A 22,078-nucleotide genomic window follows, 5' to 3' on the forward strand; every position below is an offset into this window, starting at 1 on the left:
GTTCTGTTTCTGTCTTCTAATTCATTATTTCTCTGCTGGTCAGGGAGATGCTTTATAATTGGGCAGTCTCTCTATTGGTAATAAGCAACTCAGTTAGTTATGAGAAAGTTATTCTTGTTGGCGAGGCTCCCTGTGTGTTGTCATCATTTGATGGTGCGCCAGTCTATCAATCTCTCCAGTGTTGGGTCCTGTGTTGGGTCCAGGATGGTTGGCCTCGGGGGCGGTGTGGTCACCTGCTAATGAGAGTGGCCAGTAGGGGGAGCAGTGCTGCTGTGAGGGGGGCAGAGAGGCCTGCTGCTCTTCCACACTCCATGGCATTCTCCTGCATCAGACACAGGGGGCATCACAGGAGTTTAAGACCTTAGAAATTAATTAATACATACACTATATATCTATATGGTTCAGACAATATACAGATGGTCACATATATGCTTAATGTCACATTATTAAACACTCAAACAGGCATTCATGTACTTTTTGTGTAATCACAGAATTGTGACGCAGACGCACACACACATCTACATACTGCGTACCTCGGGATGGAAAGGATGACACGATTCTGGCCGCTTTCTGTCCTTCTGAAACTTCAGCCTATCACATTTCAGAGACTCATTGTGTGCAGAGGGGTTAAGGATAGAAATACTGATGATGAAGCGAACCTCAGATACCTCAGATACATTTAACTGACACTGTGGTGACTGTTTCTGCAACATCATTCTAGCATGATGAGAAAACAAAACCATAACGCACGCTTCATAAATACCTACATGTATGAGAAATGTATTAATACCTCTGACAATGAAAAAGGTTGTTCACGTTCTCAGAAAACAAAAGTCTGAGTTCAGAGTTCACTTACAGTTAACTTACAAAACCCATCTACTAAACATTTACTTACAAAATATTTCTACAAAAAAATACTCACAAAAGCTTTGTACTAAAAATACACTCAAACTCCTCAAACTTATTGAGGCTTAGTAAAGGATATACATAATCTCGATGGGATCCATGGAAACCAGGGGGGCAGAGCTGCAGTCACACTTGTTGTCCACGACGACCATGAAGAGGTTACTACTAGGAATTTGCTGAATTACAAAAGATCTGAGGAGGGAGAGAGAGACGGAATGAAAGACAGAAAGAGAGAGACAAAAAGCGAGAGAGAGAGAAAAAGAAAGAGTTGCGTTGATTCAGTTGATGCTTTTAATATTACTACACTAACGCATGAAATTACCCTGTATAGTGTATACACCATCAACACACAGGCTAAGTGAGTTTATCGGTGCCTAAGATACAGGTAAGGTAACTGTGTTACCAGTACCTGGCACAGCCCTCACAGTCGATGTTTCCCGTGGTCTCTTTGATGGTGCGCTCAGAGACGAAGGCAGGGTACTCCGTGTCACATGGCACCATCATGGTCTTTCCCCTCGATCTTTGGGCTGGAAATGGGATATGTAAATCTTAACATACTAAAAACACGCAAGACTCACACACACACATGCATGTGTGCAAGCACCCACAGACATAGACACGCACGCACCTACAGACACACACACACCTCAAGGTATGTTCTTGCACATACTGACCTTTGACTGAGAGATCAACATGCCACCAGCTGTAAAGGTTGAACTCCAGCAGGAAACTGATGAGGATAACACGAACATACATTTATACAATAATATGTACTGTGGTTGATAATCAATGCATCTCATTATTTTATCGTTTCAAGGTGATTCTTTTATTATTCTCACATGACAAGTTCGGTCAGGAGCCATTTCACAATGGAGAAGGGCTGGGAGAGAAGAAATTAAATAATTAGCATTGACTGGATGTATGTAAGTCTGATGAGTAGTTTTGGGACATGTGATAATATTTAGGAACAGTACTTTCATGTGATACTATTTAGGGGCAGTGCTTACATGCAATACTATTTAGGGGCAGTACTTACATGCGATACTATTTAGGGGCAGTGCTTACATGCGATACTATTTAGGGGCAGTACTTACATGTGATACTATTTAGGGGCAGTGCTTACATGTGATAATATTTAGGGGCAGTACTTACATGTGATAATATTTACATTTACGTCATTTAGCAGACACTCTTATCCAAAGCGACTTACAGTTAGTGAGTGCATACATTTTTTTTCATACTGGCCCCCCGTGGGAATCGAACCCACAACCCTGGCGTTGCAAGCGCTATGCTCTACCAACTGAGCTACACCGGACCTATTTAGGGGCACTACTTACATGTGATACAATTTAGGGGCAGTACTTAGGGGCGTCAGGTAGCTTAGTGGTTAAGAGCGTTGTGCCAGTAACCGAAAGGTCGCTGGTTCTAATCCCAGAGCCAACTAGGTGAAAAATCTGTCTGTGCCCTTAAGCAAGGCACTTAACCCTAATTGCTCCTGTAAGTCGCTTTGGATAAAAGCGTCTGCTAAATGGCTTATTATATTATATACTTACATGTGATAATATTTAGGGGCAGTACTTACATGTGATAAAGAGCAGGAGCTGTCACTGCTGCCAGCATACTCTCTACAGAGAGCCTGGTAGTCATACAGAGTGATCCTAGAGAGAGGAGACAATAGACCATTCTCAGTGTGTGTGTGTGTGTGTTCAGGGTACGACTGTAACAGGATTTCTCCTCTAACCTTTTGAAGGAGCCCATGAGAAGCAGCTTGTTCATAACAGCACCCTCCACCTCTCCAAAGAACAGCCCCGTCTGAGGAAGAAGATGTTTATTTAAAGGCAAATACTAGGAGCCAGGGGAGCTACGGGACACACACACACACACACACACACACACACACACACACACACACACACACACACACACGTGTCTATTATATTATTAATGGTACCTGAGAGTAGTCCTCTGTGACCAGAATAAATCCGTTGTTGTCTATAAGGTAACACTTGATGTCCTGTTAGAAAAACAGATCAATCTTCAAGGCATGACATAATTTAGTAATTCAATACTGAGAGGAAACAGAGAAAGGTCACAGACAGTACAGACAGGAAGTAGAAAAGCTGAGACACAGACCAGAGGCTAAGAAACAGGAAGTAGCATGAGACAGTGACAGACAGGTACTGTCTGGTCTTACCTCATTATCACAGCTGATGGTGCACTTCCCATCCAGAGCAGCACACTGGATCGAATCAATAAGATGAATCAATTATTAGAATAATCAATAAACCATGTCTCACAGCACTGGATATTGTTTATGTGTATGTGTGTGTGTGTGTGTGTGTGTGTGTGTGTGTGTGTGTGTGTGTGTGTGTGTGTGTGTGTGTGTGTGTGTGTGTGTGTGTGTGTGTGTGTGTGTGTGTGTGTGTGTGTGTGTGTGTGTGTGTGTGTGTGTGTGTGTGTGTGTGTGTGTGTGTTTGTGTGTGTTTGTCTACCTGTCTGCTGGCGGTCCAGAACTTCCTCTGAAAGAAATCCAGCTTCATCTGAATCCCAACGGCTATAGTGAATTTAACAAAAACACAAACAGAACACAGTCAGCACACTGTAGATCTAGAAGAGGAATTACAAATGTATTAAAGAGTTTCTTCACACGTCTTCAAAGGGGGCTTTATATCGAAAACATTACAGTTAGAAGCCTGTAACAGGTACAGTAGCTCTCTATGTTAGGGGCATTATACACTATTCTAGGGAGACTTCTAGGGAGAAGTTAAGGTTTTTTCAGGGAGCTTACAAGCAACAATAGGTGACTTCCTGTCATCCAGCAGCTGTATGGCGGTGCTGGCCAAAACCACACTCTTATTCTTATTTCCTGGAGAAAAACAGGAACACAGAGCACAGACATTAGCCTCAATCAACAAATGTTGTGTAAATGGAAAATAACAATTTCTACTATTTCAATAGATCTTATAAAATACACTATATATTCCATTCCACCCTCAGCACCTCTGCATAATCACAGCAGGAAAACCAAGTCACAGAAATAAAAGAGAAAACACCTTTTCTAACCAAAAGATGGCGCCATACCAACAGCTTTCAGCAGGCAATCGCAACCCACAGTACCACACTCAGTGATGGAATTCCATCAGTACGCTACAACCAGGATGTTTGAAATTATTCTGACAGAGAGAGAGTGATGTGTTCTGTGGAAAAAACAGTTCTGGTAATAGCACTACAGAACCTCTGGGGACAGGGATTGTTGGAGGAGGTTATAGTATTAAACAGCGGAGGTGGGAGTAAAGGAGGGACATTAAACAACAGACTAAGAGATAAGAGCAGTTAGAGGAAGGTAGAGGCTGGTAGACAACAGGGAACAACAGTATGATCCTGATCCTCTCCTTCCCTCAGTGGGAAGAAAGTGGGGCACATGAATTACATTCATTACAGTGAGAGAGATGAGCTATACAGTACACCCTAGCCTCTTCGCTCAGTGAGACTTGTACACATTAATCTGGTCTCCCGTCACTGCAGGCGACATCCCATACCCTTAAAACATATTTACCAGCCCTCTGATTGACCTATTTCCGGGAAACCTTTCCCGTCACAAGGCAAATATATAATACGGAATGCCTTACCGATCAGAACGGGCTATACAATGTGTGAACTATGGTAAAAATAAACGTTTAAATAAAAATGTTCCAAAGTTCACTCCCTAGTCCCCATACTCCGTAGTAGTTGCCATGCAAGATTACCGCGTGATCTCAGATGGAAACTAACTTTTGGCTTTAGGGTGATATGGTGTGAATTCGGTAAACTCTGGAAAAGTTGAATTTAAACGTTTATTTTCACAGAGTGTATAGCCCGTACAAACTGGTAAGGCATTCCGGATTATAGATTTGCCTTCGGTGACAGGAAAGGTTGATCAGAAATAGATAAACCAGAGGGCTGGTAAATATGTTTTTGGGGTACGGGATGTTGCCTTCAGCGACGGGAGACCAGATTAATGTGTGCAGGTCTCCCGGAATGAAGAGGCTGAGTACACCCTATATCAGAGACACAGATACACAGAATCTCCACGGTAACCCACAGAGATACAGTACACAGGGTTAACTAAAGAAATCTATTGAGTGGGGTGTGGGGAAAATAAGCTGCAGATGACACTCAATTACAAGTTAGGGAGAGTGAGCTACTGTATATTAGAGAAACTGTATATTGATTAAAGTAAAATGAAGTAGTATTTCAAAGACAACATAATACAAATACAGTGCAAGTAAATGATGAACGTGTAACACCTTGTGTTGGGTGTGGGGATTCTGGATATAGAGTAAAGGTACATTTTGTGTAAGTGTCTCCATACCTCCAAAGGGGATAGAGTAGACGAAGGTGCCGGGAACCTGCTCCGCTGCTCTCTTGTACCACAGAGGGAAGTGGTCAGCGTTGAACACCCCCTCCTTATCCTCCGCCATCAGGAAGTCTCTAATGAGACACAGGAAGACATGGAGGAGTCAGAAGAGAAACTTCAAGTCACTGCTGAAACTTCAAGTCACTGGTTAAACTACAAGTCACTGGTGAAACTACAAGTCACTACTGAAACTACAAGTCACTACTGAAACTACAACTCACTGTTACATTGCTTTGTCTCAGTTGTTGCACTGATTGGCCAGATGCTCAGTATCATACTCACTGATTGGATAGGTGCTCTGGGACAACAAACAGGTTGGTTCTAGAGAGGCCAGTGCGTGTGCCTAGGTAAGCAATCTCCACTCCTTTGTCTGAATTCCTGTTGCGGTGATTGAAACAAACAAACAAAAAATGAAAACAAACACATTAATCACAATATCACAGAGTAGAGAGAACTGTGGGAAGAGGCTGACTACACAGGTGATGAAAGCAGAGAGACATAGTGACACTTTGATGGAGTTGATGTTCATAACTATTTGTAACTATGACCAACCTGGCAATTTATAAAGTATCATCCTGTTAGAGAGCAACAGAGGGAGGTATGTTGCATAAAGGCGTTGAGGAGGAGTTAGTAGGCTAGACTCACTCTGACTTGTTGAGGGCCAGGCCGGTCCAGTAGGCCTCCAGTGGGGCTGTGACCACAGCATCAAACAACACCTCCTGGATCAGCTCCCTGTCACCTACGGCAGAGAGGGAGTGGTTCAGTCCTGGAAACACACTACCAAGTCCTCTACAGACAGGACATAGAATATAAGGCTAGGGTTAGGGTTGGGGTTGCAGCTAGGGTTAGGGTTAAGGCTAGGTTATATGATTTCCCAGGATATATAATGAAACCCCAGTAGCCTATAGATCCCAGTGTGGTGTAACTTACATTTGATGTTTGTCTTGCGTCCGGTCAGGTAGAGTTTAATGGCCTGGATCTGGGAGAGGGAGCGGTGCTCATGGTGCTCGTCTGTGTTGCAATACGTCCTGTCAAATGAATAGGTAGACACACACACAAAACACTTGATATCACGCCCTGACCTTAGAGATCACCTGTATTCTCTGTTTGGTTAGGTCAGGGTGTGATTTGGATACATTCTAGTGTATCTATTTCTATGTTTGGCCGGGTGTGGTGCCCAATCAGAGGCAGCTGTCGATCGTTGTCTCTGATTGGGGATCATACATAGGCAGCCATTTTGCCTACCTATGTTGTGGGATCTTGTTTCTAGTACTGTTTGGCTTGTTGTATGTGTAGCCTCTTGAACTTCACGTTCTGTTGGATTTTGTTATTATGTCGGTGTTTATTAGAATAAACGACTATGTGCGCATACCACGCTGCACCGTGGTCCAATCCTTTATACAACGAACGTGACAGAAGATCCCACAAGTAACGGACCAAGCAGCGAGGACAGGAGGAGCAGACACCCTGGACACAGGTGGGGAAGACATTTTGGACATGGGAGGAGATATTAGCCTGTAAAGGACCCTGGGCGAAGGAGGAAGCCCAGGCAGGAGAGGATCAACGGCGACGCCGACAGTGCCGACCGCAAAGGAAGCACGAGAGGCAGCCCCAATAAAACAATTTGGGGGGGCACACGGAGCAGAAGGAGGCCCTGAAAGGGCTGACTGTGGAGGAAGAGGAGGCCGCCATTATAGAGGCCCTCCAAGACATGCAGCTCAGCACTCTGAGAGAGGAGATAACTACCTTACGGGGGCTGTTAGCTAAGAGAGAGCAGGAGAGCTCCCTTCAGAGGGAGGCGCTGCAGGAGGCCCACAGGGAGAAGGAGTCAGTGGATGCACAGAGAGAGGAGCTGGCCAGACAACAGGAGGAGCTGAGAGAGGAGTTAACCCTCCAGCAGCAGAGAGCTCAGTCCTTAGACCAGAGGCTGGTGGAGCCAGATTTCAGAAGAGAGCCAACTCCCTGCACTCGCTTTGAGGAGCGTGTGACCGTGCAGGCACCAGGCTATGCGCCGGATTTACGCACTGTGCCACCAGTGCGCCTTCACAGACCGGTACGGCCCGTGCCTGCTCCTCGCACCAAACCAGTGGTGCATGTCGCCAGCCCGGTACGCCCGTACCTGCTCCTCGCACCAAACCAGTGGTGCGTGTCGCCAGCCCAGTGCGCCCCGTACCTGCTCCTCGCACCAAACCAGCGATGCGTGTCCACAGCCCAGTGCATCATGGGCCAGCGCCCCGCACTTGCCGGGCTCCAGTGATGATTCATGGCCTGAAACCTCCAGTGATGATCCATGGCCCGAAGCCTCCAGTGATGATCCATGGAACGAAGCCTCCAGTGATGATCCATGGCACGAAGCCTCCAGTGATGATCCATGGCACGAAGGCTCCAGTGATGGTCCATGGCCCGGAGCCTCCTGCGATGGTCTGCAGTCCAGAGCCTCCTGCGATGGTCTGCAGTCCAGAGTCTTCAGCTCCAGTCAGCTGCTTTAATCCAGTGCCAGAGCAGTCCTCTCCACCGGAGCCTAGTCCAGCTCCGGTCAGCTGCTCCACTCCTGTGCCAGAGCAGTCCACTCCACCGGAGCCAAGTCCAGCTCCGGTTATCTGCTCCCTACCAGAGCCGGGGCAGTCCACTTCACCGGTGCCCAGTCCGGGTCCGGTGGTCTACTCTTCCCCCATGCCGGAGCCATCCGCTCCACCGGGGTCCGAGCCGGAGCCAGACGTCAACCCCTCTCCAGGGTCGGGGTCTCCCACACCAGGGTCCAGACAGGACTTGGTGCATCGTGGGAGGACTGCTGGGCCGGGACCAGATGTCAGCCCCTCTCCAGGGTTGAGGGCTCCCACACCAGGGTCCAGACAGGACTTGGTGCATCGCGGGAGGACTGCTGGGCTGGGACCAGACGTCAGCCCCTCTCCAGGATCGAGGGCTCCTACACCAGGGTCCAGACAGGACTTGGTGCATCGCGGGAGGACTGCTGGGCCGGGGCCAGATGTCAGCCCCTCTCCAGGGTTGAGGGCTCCCACACCAGGGTCCAGACAGGACTTGGTGCATTGTGGGAGGACTGAGAGGGGGAGCATCGCGCCGGGGTCCAGACCGGACCGGGCGTGCAAAGGAGAGGCAGGATGGGAGAAGAGTTTACTGCCTACGTCACGTCCGAAGCTGGAGCCGGAGCCGCCACCGAGGCTAGATGCCCACCCGGACCCTCCCCTAATAAGTCAGGTTTTTGCGGCCGGAGTCTGCACCTTTGGGGTGGGGGGGGGGGGGGTACTGTCACGTCCTGACCTTAGACATCACCTGTATTCTCTGTTTGGTTAGGTCAGGGTGTGATTTGGATACATTCTAGTGTATCTATTTCTATGTTGGCCGGGTGTGGTGCCCAATCAGAGGCAGATGTCGATCGTTGTCTCTGATTGGGGATCATACATAGGCAGCCATTTTGCCTACCTATGTTGTGGGATCTTGTTTCTAGTACTGTTTGGCTTGTTGTATGTGTAGCCTCTTGAACTTCACGTTCTGTTGGATTTTGTTATTATGTCGGTATTTATTAGAATAAACGACTATGTACGCATACCACGATGCACCTTGGTCCAATTCTTTATACAATGAACGTGACACTTGAGGAGCTGACCAACAAAAACTTAACTAAATAACAGAAAGAAAAATATAGAAAGTGACACTCTATACTCCCAACTCCCAACTATTTCAGGCAAAGCACCAATGTTTCAGCGTTTCAGCTGAACAGAACAGTACATAACAGACGACCTGCTGTTATATCACATGGCTCAACATAACATACTTACTAAGACATACAGGGTGCGTTCATATAAATTCACTCGGGCTATCTACTCCGATTTCAGAGCACTCTTGACTGAGTGTGCCAGAGCACAGCGCAGAATAACTGAAGAATTTACGAATGCGCAACAAATATTGAATATGACCGGTGTCAGTAAACATCGGCAAATAAACTGCTAATTAAATTGTTGCCAGCAGCACAGTTACAGTCACCAACGCTCTAGATAACATGAAAACAGCCTAACCAACTCTGCTTGGGCGAGTAAAATGGTCAGAGTGCGGTGTTCTCTCATTTGTGTCTGGAAGTAGCTAGCTAGCATGCTAGCCAACTTTAGCCAGTTAGCTTGGGTGCTTGACTGCCGCTGTGAGGTCAGAACGCTCGGATCAACCCTACTCCTCGGCTAGAGCGTCCAGTGTGCGCTCTGAACACTCCGAGAGCGAAATGCTCTGAATTTTACGAACTGACAATCTGACAACGCTTTGAATTTACAAACGGCCAGAGTGCACTCTGAGCGCACTCTGGCACTCCAGAGTGAATTTACAAACACACCCACAGAAAGCAGTAACCTATATAATGCTTGACTGACCAAGCCCAAGCCCCCCCTACATTACCCATAACCCCCTGCATTACCATTCATCTGCCAGCGCAACATCTGGCTGTTCCAGGTCAAGGAGCCCTGCAAAACACATGAACATCAGATCAGTGACGCTTCAACAGGGCCAGGCTGAGTGCACTGATATATGGCCTTAAGAACAGGCAGACCACAGGTACAGAATACCCATAAACTTCTATGAAACTGATGAAGATCTCATAGTTCGTTGAGTGAGTGAGTGGGAAAATGAAGGAATGAATGTATGATAGGAGTAAAGTGACTCTTACCTGCTTCCACTGAGACGTTTCCCCTGAAGAAGAATTTGCCATGGCCTCTGGACAAAGCTACTCCGACACTGAACACAGAAACACACGGCAGGGTGAGGAGCAGAGATAAGTCAACAGTTACACTCTTAGGGATGGTTTCCCAAACACAGAATAAGCCTAGTCCTGGATGAAAAAGAATGTTCAGTGGGAATTCTCCATTGATACTGCTTTTCAGTTTAGGACTAGGCCACAGGAGGTTGGTGGCACCTTAATTGGGGAGAACGGGCTTGTGGTATTGGCTAGAGCGGAATAGGTGGAATGGTATCAAATACATCAAACACAAGGTTTCCATGTGTTTGATGCCATTCCATTTGCCCCGTTCCAGACATTATTATGAGCCGTCCTCCCCTCAGCAGCCTCCACTGGACTAGGCGTTATCTATGTCTGGAAAATGGGCCCACAGAGACACATGGCACTTACACACTCACTGAACCAGCCATCATGTCAACTTTCAGAAGGACATCAGAGAATTGATCAAGATAAATGGATAAATCAATAAATGTGCTGAAAAACTAAAGAAGCGTGTGTACCCTACTCTCAAAGCATCTCCCCTCACCTGAAGGGAGTTCCCTTGACTTCAGTGTAGAAGTAGTCATTGTGCATCTTCAGGAGTCTTTTCTGAAAACATAAAGAAAAGCATGGAGAATGAGTACTCATCCAGTGGATCTCATTAAAAGTCAATGTCCATATAATTAGCATAATAAAAACAACCCCATTAAAAATCTGTCTGATTAAGCTAGAGATGTCTGTTTTGCATGGGCTGCGCCTCAATCCACCGCATCCGCCGATGTCGGCCTTCCGAATCTGCGGTGGAAGGAGGCAGAGCTACAGAGGTGTTTGTCAGACTAGGAGACATACCGCAAATCGGTCTTCTCACGAAAATATCTGTAGCGTCCGAACGGTTTGGCCTACAAACTCTAAGGAAAGATGAGATTCTCACAATCACGATGGTGTTCTCCGTTTTGCTCTACGACCCCCACAAGTGTCAGTCGGTACCACCGATCTGCCAAATTCTGTCTGTAGCGTCTGAACAGTTTAGCCTACAAACTAATACAGGGTTTTCCAAAGTCGGTCCTCGGGACCCCAAGGGGTGCACGTTTTGTTTTTTGCCCTAGCAATACACAGCTGATTGAAATAATTAACTAATCATCATGCTTTGATAATTTGAATTAGCTGTGTAGTGTTAGGGAAAAGAAAGAAAAAAACGTGCACCCTTTTGGGTCCCGAGGACCAAGTTTGGGAAACTCTGCACTAATATGACCTCACCATCGAAAGGTGAGACTATCACGAACACGTATATGTTTGTTGTTTTGCTCTAGGACGCCCACCACACAAGCCACACAAGCCTCGTCTGAAGGTAGCCCGGTACCAGTATAAAAAATTAATGGAAGTACAGTTGAAGTCGGAAATGTACATACACTTAGTCATTAAAACTAGTTTTTCAACCACTCCACAAATTTCTTGGTAACAAACTATAGTTTTAGCAAGTTGGTTAGGACATCTACTTTGTGCAAGACACAAGTAATTTTTCCAACAATTGTTTACAGACAGATTATTTCACTTATAATTCACTGTTTCACAATTCCATTGGGTCAGAAGTTTACATACACTAAGTTGACTGTGCCTTTAAACAGCTTGGAAAATTCCAGAAAATGATGTCATGGCTTTAGAAGCTTCTGATAGGCTAATCATTTGAGTCAATTGGAGGTGTACCTGTGGATGTATTTCAAGGCCTACCTTCAAACTCAGTGCCTCTTTGCTTGACATCATGGGAAAATCAAAAGAAATCAGCCAAGACCTCAGAAAAATAATTGTATACCTCCACAAGTCAGGTTCATCCTTGGGAGCAATTTCCAAACCCCTGAAGGTACCACGTTAATCTGTACAAACAATAGTATGCAAGTATAACCGCCATACCGCTCAGGAAGGAGACGCGTTCTGTCTCCTAGAGATGAACGTACTTTGGTGCGAAAAGTGCAAATCAATCCCAGAACAACAGCAAAGGACCTTGTGAAGATGCTGGAGGAAACAGGTACAAAAGTATCTATATCCACAGTAAAACAAGTCCTACAGTTGAAGTCGGAGGTTTACATACACCTTAGCCAAATACATTTAAACTCAGTTCTTCCACAATTCCTGACATTTAATCCTAGTAAACATTCCCTGTATTAGGTCAGTTAGGATCACCACTTTATTTTAAGAATGTGAAATGTCAGAATAATAGTAGAGAGAATGATTTATTTCAGCTTTTATTTCTTTCATTACATTCCCAGTGGGTCAGAAGTTTACATACACTCAAATATAATTTGGTAGCATTGCCTTTAAATTATTTAACTTGGGTCAAACGTTTCAGGTAGCCTTCCACAAGCTTCCCACAATAAATTGGGTGAATTTTGGCCCATTCCTCCTGACAGAGCTGGTGTAACTGAGTCAGGTTTGTAGGCCTCCTTGCTCGCACATGCTTTTTCAGTTCTGCCCACACATTTTCTATAGGATTGAGGTCAGGGCTTTGTGATGGCCACTCCAATACCTTGACTTTGTTGTCCTTAAGCCATTTTGCCACAACTTTGGAAGTATGCTTGGGGTCATTGTCCATTTGGAAAACCCATTTGCGACCAAGCTTTAACTTCCTGACTGATGTCTTGAGATGTTGCTTCAATATATCCACATAATTTTCCTTCCTCATGATGCCATCTATTTTGTGAAATGCACCAGTCCCTCCTGCAGCAAAGCACCCCCACAGCATGATGCTGCCACCCCTGTGCTTCACGGTTGGGATGGTGTTCTTCGGCTTGCAAGCAACCCCCTTTTTCCTCCAAACATAACGATGGTCATTATGGCCAAACAGTTCTATTTTTGTTTCGTCAGACCAGAGGACTTTCTCCGAAAAGTACGATATTTGTCCCAATGTGTGAGTCCCACTTGCAATGCCAGCGTTGTGGGTTCGATTCCCACGGGGGACAGTATGAAAATGTATGCACTCACTAACTGTAAGTCGCTCTGGATAAGAGTGTCTGCTAAATGACTAAAATGTAAAATGTAATGTGCAGTTGCAAACCGTAGTCTGGCTTTTTTATGGTGGTTTTGGAGCAGTGGCTTCTTCCTTGCTGAGCGGCCTTTCAGGTTATGTCGATATAGGACTCGTTTTACTGTGGATATAGATACTTTTGTAGCTGTTTCCTCCAGCATCTTCACAAGGTCCTTTGCTGTTGTTCTGGGATTGATTTGCACTTTTCGCACCAAAGTACGTTCATCTCTAGGAGACAGAACGTGTCTCCTTCCTGAGCGGTATGACGGCTGCGTGGTCCCATGGTGTTTATACTTGCGTACTATTGTTTGTACAGATGAACGTGGTACCTTAAGGCGTTTGGAAATTGCTCCCAAGGATGAACCAGACCAAATCTGAGGTCTTGGCTGATTTCTTTTGATTTTCCCATGATGTCAAGCAAAGAGGCACTGAGTTTGAAGGTAGGCCTCGAAATACATCCACAGGTACTCCTCCAATTGACTCAAATTATGTCAATTAGCCTATCAGAAGCTTCTAAAGCCATGACATCATGTTCTGGAATTTTCCAAGCTGTTTAAAGGCAGAGTCAACTTAAGTGTATGTAAACTTCTGACCCACTGGAATTGTGATACAGTGAATTATAAGTGAAATAATCTGTCTGTAAACAATTGTTGGAAAATGTACTTGTGTCATGCACAAAGTAGATGTCCTAACCGACTTGCCAAAACTATAGTTTGTTAACAAGACATTTGTGGAGAGGTTGAAAAACAAGTTTTAATGACTCCAACCTACAGTGGGGAGAACAAGTATTTGATACACTGCCGATTTTGCAGGTTTTACTACTTACAAAGCATGTAGAGGTCTGTAATTATTTATCATAGATACACTTCAACTGTGAGAGACGGAATCTAAAACAAAAATCCAGAAAATCACATTGTATGATTTTTAAGTATTTGATACATCAGAAAAGCAGAACTAAATATTTGGTACAGAAACCTTTGTTTGCAATTACAGAGATCATACATTTCCTGTAGGTCTTGACCAGATTTGCACACACTGCAGCAGGGATTTTGGCCCACTCCTCCATACAGACCTTCTCCAGATCCTTCAGGTTTCGGGGCTGTCGCTGGGCAATACGGACTTTCAGCTCCCTCCAAATATGTTCTATTGGGTTCAGGTCTGGAGACTGGCTATGCTACTCCAGGATCTTGAGATGCTTCTTACGGAGCCACTCCTTGGTTGTCCTGGCTGTGTGTTTCGGGTCGTTGTCATGCTGGAAGACCCAGCCACGATCCATCTTCAATGCTTTTACTGCGGGAAGGAGGTTGTTGGCCAAGATCTCGCGATACATGGCCCCATCCATCCTCCCCTCAATACGGTGCAGTCGTCCTGTCCCCTTTGCAGAAAAGCATCCCCAAAGAATGATGTTTCCACCTCCATGCTTCACGGTTGGGATGGTGTTCTTGGGGTTGTACTCATCCTTCTTCTTCCTCCAAACACAGCGAGTGGAGTTTAGACCAAAAAGCTATATTTTTGTCTCATCAGACCACATGACCTTCTCCCACTCCTCCTCTGGATCATCCAGATGGTCATTGGCAAACTTCAGACGGGCCTGGACATGCGCTGGCTTGAGCAGGGGGACCTTGCGTGCGCTGCAGGATTTTAATCCATGACGGCGTAGTGTGTTACTAATGGTTTTCTTTGAGACTGTGGTCCCAGCTCTCTTCAGGTCATTGACCAGGTCCTGCCGTGTAGTTCTGGGCTGATCCCTCACCTTCCTCATGATCATTGATGCCCCACGAGGTGAGATCTTGCATGGAGCCCCAGACCGAGGGTGATTGACCGTCATCTTGAACTTCTTCCATTTTCTAATAATTGCGCCAACAGTTGTTGCCTTCTCACCAAGCTGCTTGCCTATTGTCCTGTAGCCCATCCCAGCCTTGTGCAGGTCTACAATTGTATCCCTGATGTCCTTACACAGCTCTCTGGTCTTGGCCATTGTGGAGAGGTTGGAGTCTGTTTGATTGAGTGTGTGGACAGGTGTCTTTTATACAGGTAACGTGTTCAAACAGGTGCAGTTAATACAGGTAATGAGTGGAGAACAGGAGGGCTTCTTAAAGAAAAACTAACAGGTCTGTGAGAGCCGGAATTCTTACTGGTTGGTAGGTGATCAAATACTTATGTCATGCAATACAATGCAAATTAATTACTTAAAAATCATACAATGTGATTTTCTGGATTTTTGTTTTAGATTCCGTCTCTCACAGTTGAAGTGTACCTATGATAAAAATTAAAGACCTCTACATGCTTTGTAAGTAGGAAAACCTGCAAAATCGGCAGTGTATCAAATACTTGTTCTCCCCTCTGTAAGTGTATGTAAACTTCCGACTTCAACTGTATATTGACATAACCTGAAATGCCGCTCATCAAGGAAGAAGCCACTGCTCCAAAACCACCATAAAAAAGCCAAACTACGTTTTGCAACTGCACATGGGGACAAAGATCGTACTTTTTTGAGAAATGTCCTCTGGTCTGATGAAAGAAATATAACTGTTTGGCCATAATGACCATCGTTATGTTTGGAGGAAAAAGGGGGTTGCTTGCAAGCCCAAGAACACCATCCCAACCGTGAAGCATGGGGGTGGCAGCATCATGCTCTGGGGGTGCTTTGCTGCAGGAGGGACTGGTGCACTTCACAAAATAGATGGCATCATGAGGAAGGAAAATTATGTGGATATATTGAAGCAACATCTCAAGACATCAGTCAGGAAGTTAAAGCTTGGTCGCAAATGGATCTTCCAAATGGACAATGACCCCAAGCATACTTCTAACGTTGTGGCAAAATGGCTTAAGGACAACAAAGTCAAGGTATTGGAGTGGCCATCACAAAGCCCTGACCTAAATTCTATAGAAAATGTGTGGGCAGAACTGAAAAAGCGTGTGCGAACAAGGAGGCCTACAAACCTGACTCAGTTACACCAGCTCTGTCAGGAGGAATGGGCCAAAATTCACCCAACTTATTGTGGGAAGCTTGTGGAAGGCTACCCGACTCGTTTGACCCAAGTTAAACAATTTAGAGGCAATGCTACCAAATACTAATTGAGTGTATGTAAACTTCTTACCCACTGGGAATGTGATGAAAGAAATAAAAGCTGAAATAAATAATTCTCTCTACTGTTACTCTGACATTTCACATTCTTAAAATAAAGTGGTGATCCTAACTGACCTAAGACAGGGCATTTTTACTAGGATTAAATGTCAGGAATTGTGAAAATCTGAGTTTAAATGTATTTGGCTAAGGAGTATGTAAACTTCCGACTTCAACTGTATATATGTAAGTAGTTTAGCGCCCAAAAAAAAGGGTTAAATATGGGTAGAAAGAATATTTACAAAGATTTCCTGAGCTTTCTTATTTCTCTTAGATATAGGACAGACACTTCAAAACATACTTCCCTTAGATGTATTTATTTATCTGTTTTGCCATATATGAAAATGTTATTCAATGTGTTTCTATGGGGTAATAGCAGTAAGGCCAAATTCAATGTTTATGTATAACTTTTTTAGTAACTTATTTTTTCGGGGTCCTAAAATTCTAAATCAAATAGCTAAATGGGGCGGCAGGTAGTTTAGTGGTTAAGAGCGTTGTGCCAGTAACCGAAAGGTCGCTGGTTCTAATCCCCGAGCAGACTAGGTGAAAAATCTGTCCATGTGCCCTTGAGCAAGGCACTTAACCCTAATTGCTCTTGTAAGTCGCTCTGGATAAGAGTGTCTGCTAAATGACTAAAATGTAAAATGTAAATGATCCTTGGTATGCCCATCTTAAAACAATTCCATATGTTAACCCATCCCCGCGCCCTTAGACCTTAGGGGGTTCAAAAGAAGAGTGTCATCGTTTCTTTAATTGTCAGAGTCATAATAAAATCTTCAGTCTCACCCCTTTGTCCACTGTCTTCTTCACCTCCATGGAGAATGTCCCAGTCTTCCTGTTGACCATGGCATTACGCAGCTGAAACATAAGAACAGGATATTTATCAAGATGCAAGGACTGCATGCTGTCTGAGAGTATACAGCTCCCCAGGACTCCCTGGAAAGCAGTGGCAATTCTTACTGAGTGGACTTTCCAGGTTAAATAAACAAAATCTAATTACAAGGATACTTCAGGATTTTGTCAGTGAAGCCCTTTATCTCCGTCTCTGCGTGCAGTTTGAAGGAAGTTGTTAACTAGTGTTAGTGCAATTGCTAACTAGCGTTAGCACGCTAGTGGATACAGTGAGGGAAGAAAGTATTTGATCCCCTGCTGATTTTGTACGTTTGCCCACTGACAAAGAAATGATCAGTCTATAATTTTAATGGTGGGTTTATTTGAACAGTGAGAGACAGAATAACAACAAAAATATCCAGAAAAACGCATGTCAAAAATGTTATAAATTGATTTGCATTTTAATGAGGTATATTTATAAAGGTAACGAGCTGAGATTAGGAGCACTCTTAAAGGGAGTGCTCCTAATCTTAGATTGTTACCTGTATAAAAGACACCTGTCCACAGAAGCAATCAATCAATAAGATTCCAAACTCTCCACCATGGCCAAGACCAAAGAGCTCTCCAAGGATGTCAGGGACAAGATTGTAGACCTACACAAGGCTGGAATGGGCTACAAGACCATCGCCAAGCAGCTTGGTGAGAAGGTGACAACAGTAGGTGCGATTATTCGCAAATGGAAGATACACAAAATAACTGTCAATCTCCCTCGGCCTGGGGCTCCATGCAAGATCTCATCTCGTGGAGTTGCAATGATCATGAGGAACGGTGAGGAATCAGCCCAGAACTACACGGGAGGATCTTGTCAATGATCTCAAGGCAGCTGGGACCATAGTCACCAAGAAAACAATTGGTAACACACTACGCGTGAAGGACTGAAATCCTGCAGCACCCGCAAGGCCCCCCTGCTCAAGAAAGCACATATACAGGGCCATCTGAAGTTTGCCAATGAACATCTGAATGATTCAGAGGAGAACTGGGTGAAAGTGTTGTGGTCAGATGAGACCAAAATCGAGCTCTTTGGCATCAACTCAACTCGCTGTGTTTGGAGGAGGAGGAATGCTGCCTATGATCCCAAGAACACCATCCCCACCGTCAAACATGGAGGTGGAAACATTATGCTTTGGGGGTGTTTTCTGCTAAGGGGACAGGACAACTTCACTGCATCAAAGGGACGATGGACGGGGCCATGTACCGTCAAATCTTGGGTGAGAACATCCTTCCCTCAGCCAGGGCATTGAAAATGGGTCGTGGATTGGTATTCCAGCATGACAATGACCCAAAACACACGGCCAAGGCAACAAAGGAGTGGCTCAAGAAGAAGCACATTAAGGTCCTGGAGTGGCCTAGCCAGTCTCCAGACCTTAATCCCATTGAAAATCTGTGGAGGAGCTGAAGGTTCGAGTTGCCAAACGTCAGCCTCTAAACCTTAATGACTTGGAGAAGATCTGCAAAGAGGAGTGTGTCACGATCGTTTATGGACGAGACGGACCAAGGCGTAGCGTGATAAGCGTACATTTTACTACGTACTTAACTCACGACAAAACAACAAACAAACGAAACGTGAAGTCCTAGGTTACACAAAACAAACCTTAACGGAACAAGATCCCACTCCGACTAGTGCCAAACAGGCTGCCTAAGTATGGTCCCCAATCAGAGACAACGAGATACAGCTGCCTCTGATTGGGAACCACCCTGGCCAACATAGATCAACACGATCTAGAAAACACAACATAGAACATATGACATAGAAACTCCACACCCTGGCTCAACATTTAAGAGTCCCCAGAGCCAGGGCGTGACAGTACCCCCCCCCCCCCCCCCCCCCCCAAAGGCGCGGACTGCGACCGCGCCACACAAACACAACAGGGTAGGGGCCGGGTGGGCATTCCACCTCGGAGGTGGATCCGGCTCCGGGCGTGACCACCACTTTCTCTCCACCTCCCCGTTGCGCCCCTGGTCTGGTCTGGCACTGCTGGCTGGAGCTGGAACCGACGACGGTGGATCGATCTGTACAGGCTCCGGACTGGAGCCGCTGGCCGGAGCTGGACTGGGCACCGGTGGAGCAGATTGCTCTGGCTCCAGAGTGGATCCGCTGACAGGAGTTGGACCGGACCCCGGTGGAGCGGATTGCTCTGGCTCCGGAGTGGAGCAGCTGACCGGTGCCGGACCAGGCACCGGTGGAACAGGCACGGGCCGTGCCGGACTGGACACACGCACCACTGGCTTGGTGCGGGGAGCAGGAACAGGCCGGATCGGGCTGGCGACGCGCACCACTGGCTTGGTGCGAGGGGCAGGAACGGGCCGGACCGGGCTGACGACGCGCACCACTGGCTTGGTGCGAGGGCCAGGAACAGGCCGGGCTGGACTGGGAACACGCACCACTGGCTTGGTGCGGGGAGCAGGAACAGGCCGGGCTGGACTGGGAACACGCACCACTGGCTTGGTGTGGGGAGCCGGAACGGGCCGGGCCGGACTGTGGAGGCGGACTGGAGGTCTGGAGCGAAGAGCTGACACAACCCGTCCTGGCTGAATGCCTACTTCCACACAATATGTGTGAGGCATCAGCACAGGACGTACGGGGCTGTGCACTCGTACTGGCGATACAGCACGTGGCACAGGCGCAAGATATACGGGACCGAGGAGGCGTACTGGAGACCACGAGCATTGAGCCGGCACACCCCGTCCTGGCTGAATGCCCATCTTCGCACGACACGTGCGTGGTGCTAGCACAGGACGTACAGGACTGTGCCGGAACACTCGCGGCACAGTACGTGGCTCCGCATAACACGGAGCCTGCCCAGTCACACGCTTCCTAGCATGAGTGCGGGGAGTTGGCTCTGCTCTAACACTAGGCTCCGCCAACCACCCTTTTAGCCCCCCCAAAAAAAATTATTGGGGCTGTCTCTTGGGCTTCCTCCTCGGCCGGCACCTCCTGCGTTGCCGCTGCTCCTCTCTATAGCGCGCCTCCACAGTCTCCTCCCAAGGACGGCGATCCATTCCGGCCTGAATCTCCTCCCAAGTCCAGGATCCCTTCCCATCCAGGATCTCCTCCCAGGTCCAGGCTGTCTGTTCCTGGACACGCTGCTTCGTCCTTAGTTGGTGGGATCTTCTGTCACGCTCGTTTACTGATGAGACGGATCAAGGCGCAGCGTGATAAGCGTACATTTTATTACGTACTTAACTCACGACAAAACAACAAACAAACGAAACGTGAAGTCCTAGGTTACACAAAACAATCCTTAACGGAACAAGATCCCACACCGAGTAGTGCCAAACAGGCTGCCTAAGTATGGTCCCCAATCAGAGACAACGAGATACAGCTGCCTCTGATTGGGAACCACCCTGGCCAACATAGATCAACACGATCTAGAAAACACAACATAGAACATATGACATAGAAACTCCACACCCTGGCTCAACATTTAAGAGTCCCCAGAGCCAGGGCGTGACAGAGTGGAACAAAATCCCTCCTGAGATGTGTGCAAACCTGGTGGACAACTACAAGAAACGTCTGACCTCTGTGATTGCCAACAGGGGTTTTGCCACCAAGTACTAAGTCATGTTTTGCAGAGGGGTCAAATACTTATTTCCCTCATTAAAATGCAAATAAATTTATAACATTTTTGACATGCGTTCTTCTGGATTTTTTTGTTGTTTTTCTGTCTCTCACTGTTCAAATAAACCTACCATTAAAATTATAGACTGATCATGTCTTTGTCAGTGGGCAAACGTACAAATTCAGCAGTGGATCAAATACTTTTTTCCCTCACTGTACCATAGACTTCCAGTCATTGGGCTAACGCTAGTTAGCATTGGCTCACGAAACTACCTCTAACTTCCTTCAAACTGCATACAGAGACATAATAATGGTATCCATGAGTTCATCTGACTCCGGTTGAAGTAATCCCGAAGTATCCCTTTTAGTATAGTAAAGGTAGTAGTAGCTTATCAGGAGTGTGTGTAAAATGTTTTGTTATGTCATGGTTTAGACGTACAAAGTCATCCTTGTCCTCCCACTCCACTTCTGACAGGTCCACACTGCTGTAGTTGGGCTTCCTCCTCTTCTGGCCCTCCTGGTACTGAGGCACAGAGGAACACACATTTGATGGGAACAGTTGAGGAAGTCTAGATTTTGGTTACACTGTGGATGGTTTGGGTGCACAGCTAAGTTAAGAATGAACCTATACAAGGCTTCGTTCACACAGTCCTGCTCAAAACCAGAACACTCCTAGCCAGGTTAAGCAGACTGACCACTGTGTTCAAACAGAATGTGAGCTATCGTGAAGTCAGGCTGGTTCCACCAGGCTAGAACTCCCCAAATTGAATACCAAATTGATCAGTTCAATCAACAACCAATACTATAAACATGTCCAGTCCCACACACAAAGTCCAGTAGGGTCTAGTTCAGCCTCAGAATAGACAACCACAGTCACAGCACAGTCTAAGGCACAGAGAAACACACACTTACAGTACATAGAAAACACACAGCAACACATACTAAAACACATATACACACAAACACACACAGTGGCACAGAGAGGTACTAACGTCACATATACACTGTTACACACAGATCCACTAGCACCAGTTTCCAGTGGGACCCATGCAGGATCCCAGAGAGAGAGTGAGTGTCTGTGGTCTATTCTCTGTATAGTACAGTTACAGGACAGGATGGTTACCTCTGGGTTAGTGTTATCTCAGTTAGCCAGGGCCAGCCAGCCCTACAGTAGTAGCAATGGCCTGTATCCCTCCCTGCATGCATACATCAAAGGAAAAGGTGGGCATTACAGATTGAGCCTCCCAACTTGCTCGATAACACGTACTCACACTGTTTATGTGTATGTGGTTAACATAGTCTGTCATGTAACAGAAAAGGGCACAGGCATTCAGTGTCTGTATTTAAACTATTTATTTGAAGAGATGCTCCGGTACTTTTGTTTACTTTACTTTTTAGCCAGTAGTTCTGAAAGTAGTGCTCACGAGCCAAAAGTGGTCTGCGAAAATGGTGTACTACATCAC

At 46.1% G+C, this 22,078-nt stretch overlaps 1 protein-coding gene across 1 annotated transcript in view; it reads right to left on the reverse strand.

Moving 5' to 3' along the window:
* Nucleotides 1-229: 229 nt before the first annotated feature.
* LOC311138021 (voltage-dependent calcium channel subunit alpha-2/delta-3-like) overlaps nt 230-22,078 on the reverse strand; it is a gene marked incomplete at both ends in the record, with an annotated part of 62,123 nt that continues 40,274 nt past the window's right edge. The window contains 21 exons of the mRNA XM_084172670.1: nt 230-322; nt 534-642; nt 988-1,098; nt 1,316-1,433; nt 1,581-1,636; nt 1,746-1,786; nt 2,489-2,564; nt 2,648-2,718; nt 2,858-2,920; nt 3,101-3,145; nt 3,399-3,460; nt 3,695-3,772; nt 5,258-5,376; nt 5,585-5,680; nt 5,948-6,041; nt 6,233-6,330; nt 9,723-9,768; nt 9,972-10,039; nt 10,567-10,628; nt 16,952-17,023; nt 21,055-21,138. Coding sequence (XP_084028796.1) covers nt 230-322; nt 534-642; nt 988-1,098; nt 1,316-1,433; nt 1,581-1,636; nt 1,746-1,786; nt 2,489-2,564; nt 2,648-2,718; nt 2,858-2,920; nt 3,101-3,145; nt 3,399-3,460; nt 3,695-3,772; nt 5,258-5,376; nt 5,585-5,680; nt 5,948-6,041; nt 6,233-6,330; nt 9,723-9,768; nt 9,972-10,039; nt 10,567-10,628; nt 16,952-17,023; nt 21,055-21,138 — 1,662 coding nt within the window. The remainder of the gene's footprint in view (nt 323-533; nt 643-987; nt 1,099-1,315; nt 1,434-1,580; nt 1,637-1,745; nt 1,787-2,488; nt 2,565-2,647; nt 2,719-2,857; nt 2,921-3,100; nt 3,146-3,398; nt 3,461-3,694; nt 3,773-5,257; nt 5,377-5,584; nt 5,681-5,947; nt 6,042-6,232; nt 6,331-9,722; nt 9,769-9,971; nt 10,040-10,566; nt 10,629-16,951; nt 17,024-21,054; nt 21,139-22,078) is intronic.

The sequence above is a fragment of the Coregonus lavaretus genome (assembly GCF_964263955.1).
Source record: "Coregonus lavaretus genome assembly, chromosome: 12".
NCBI classification, from domain to species: Eukaryota; Metazoa; Chordata; class Actinopteri; order Salmoniformes; family Salmonidae; genus Coregonus; species Coregonus lavaretus.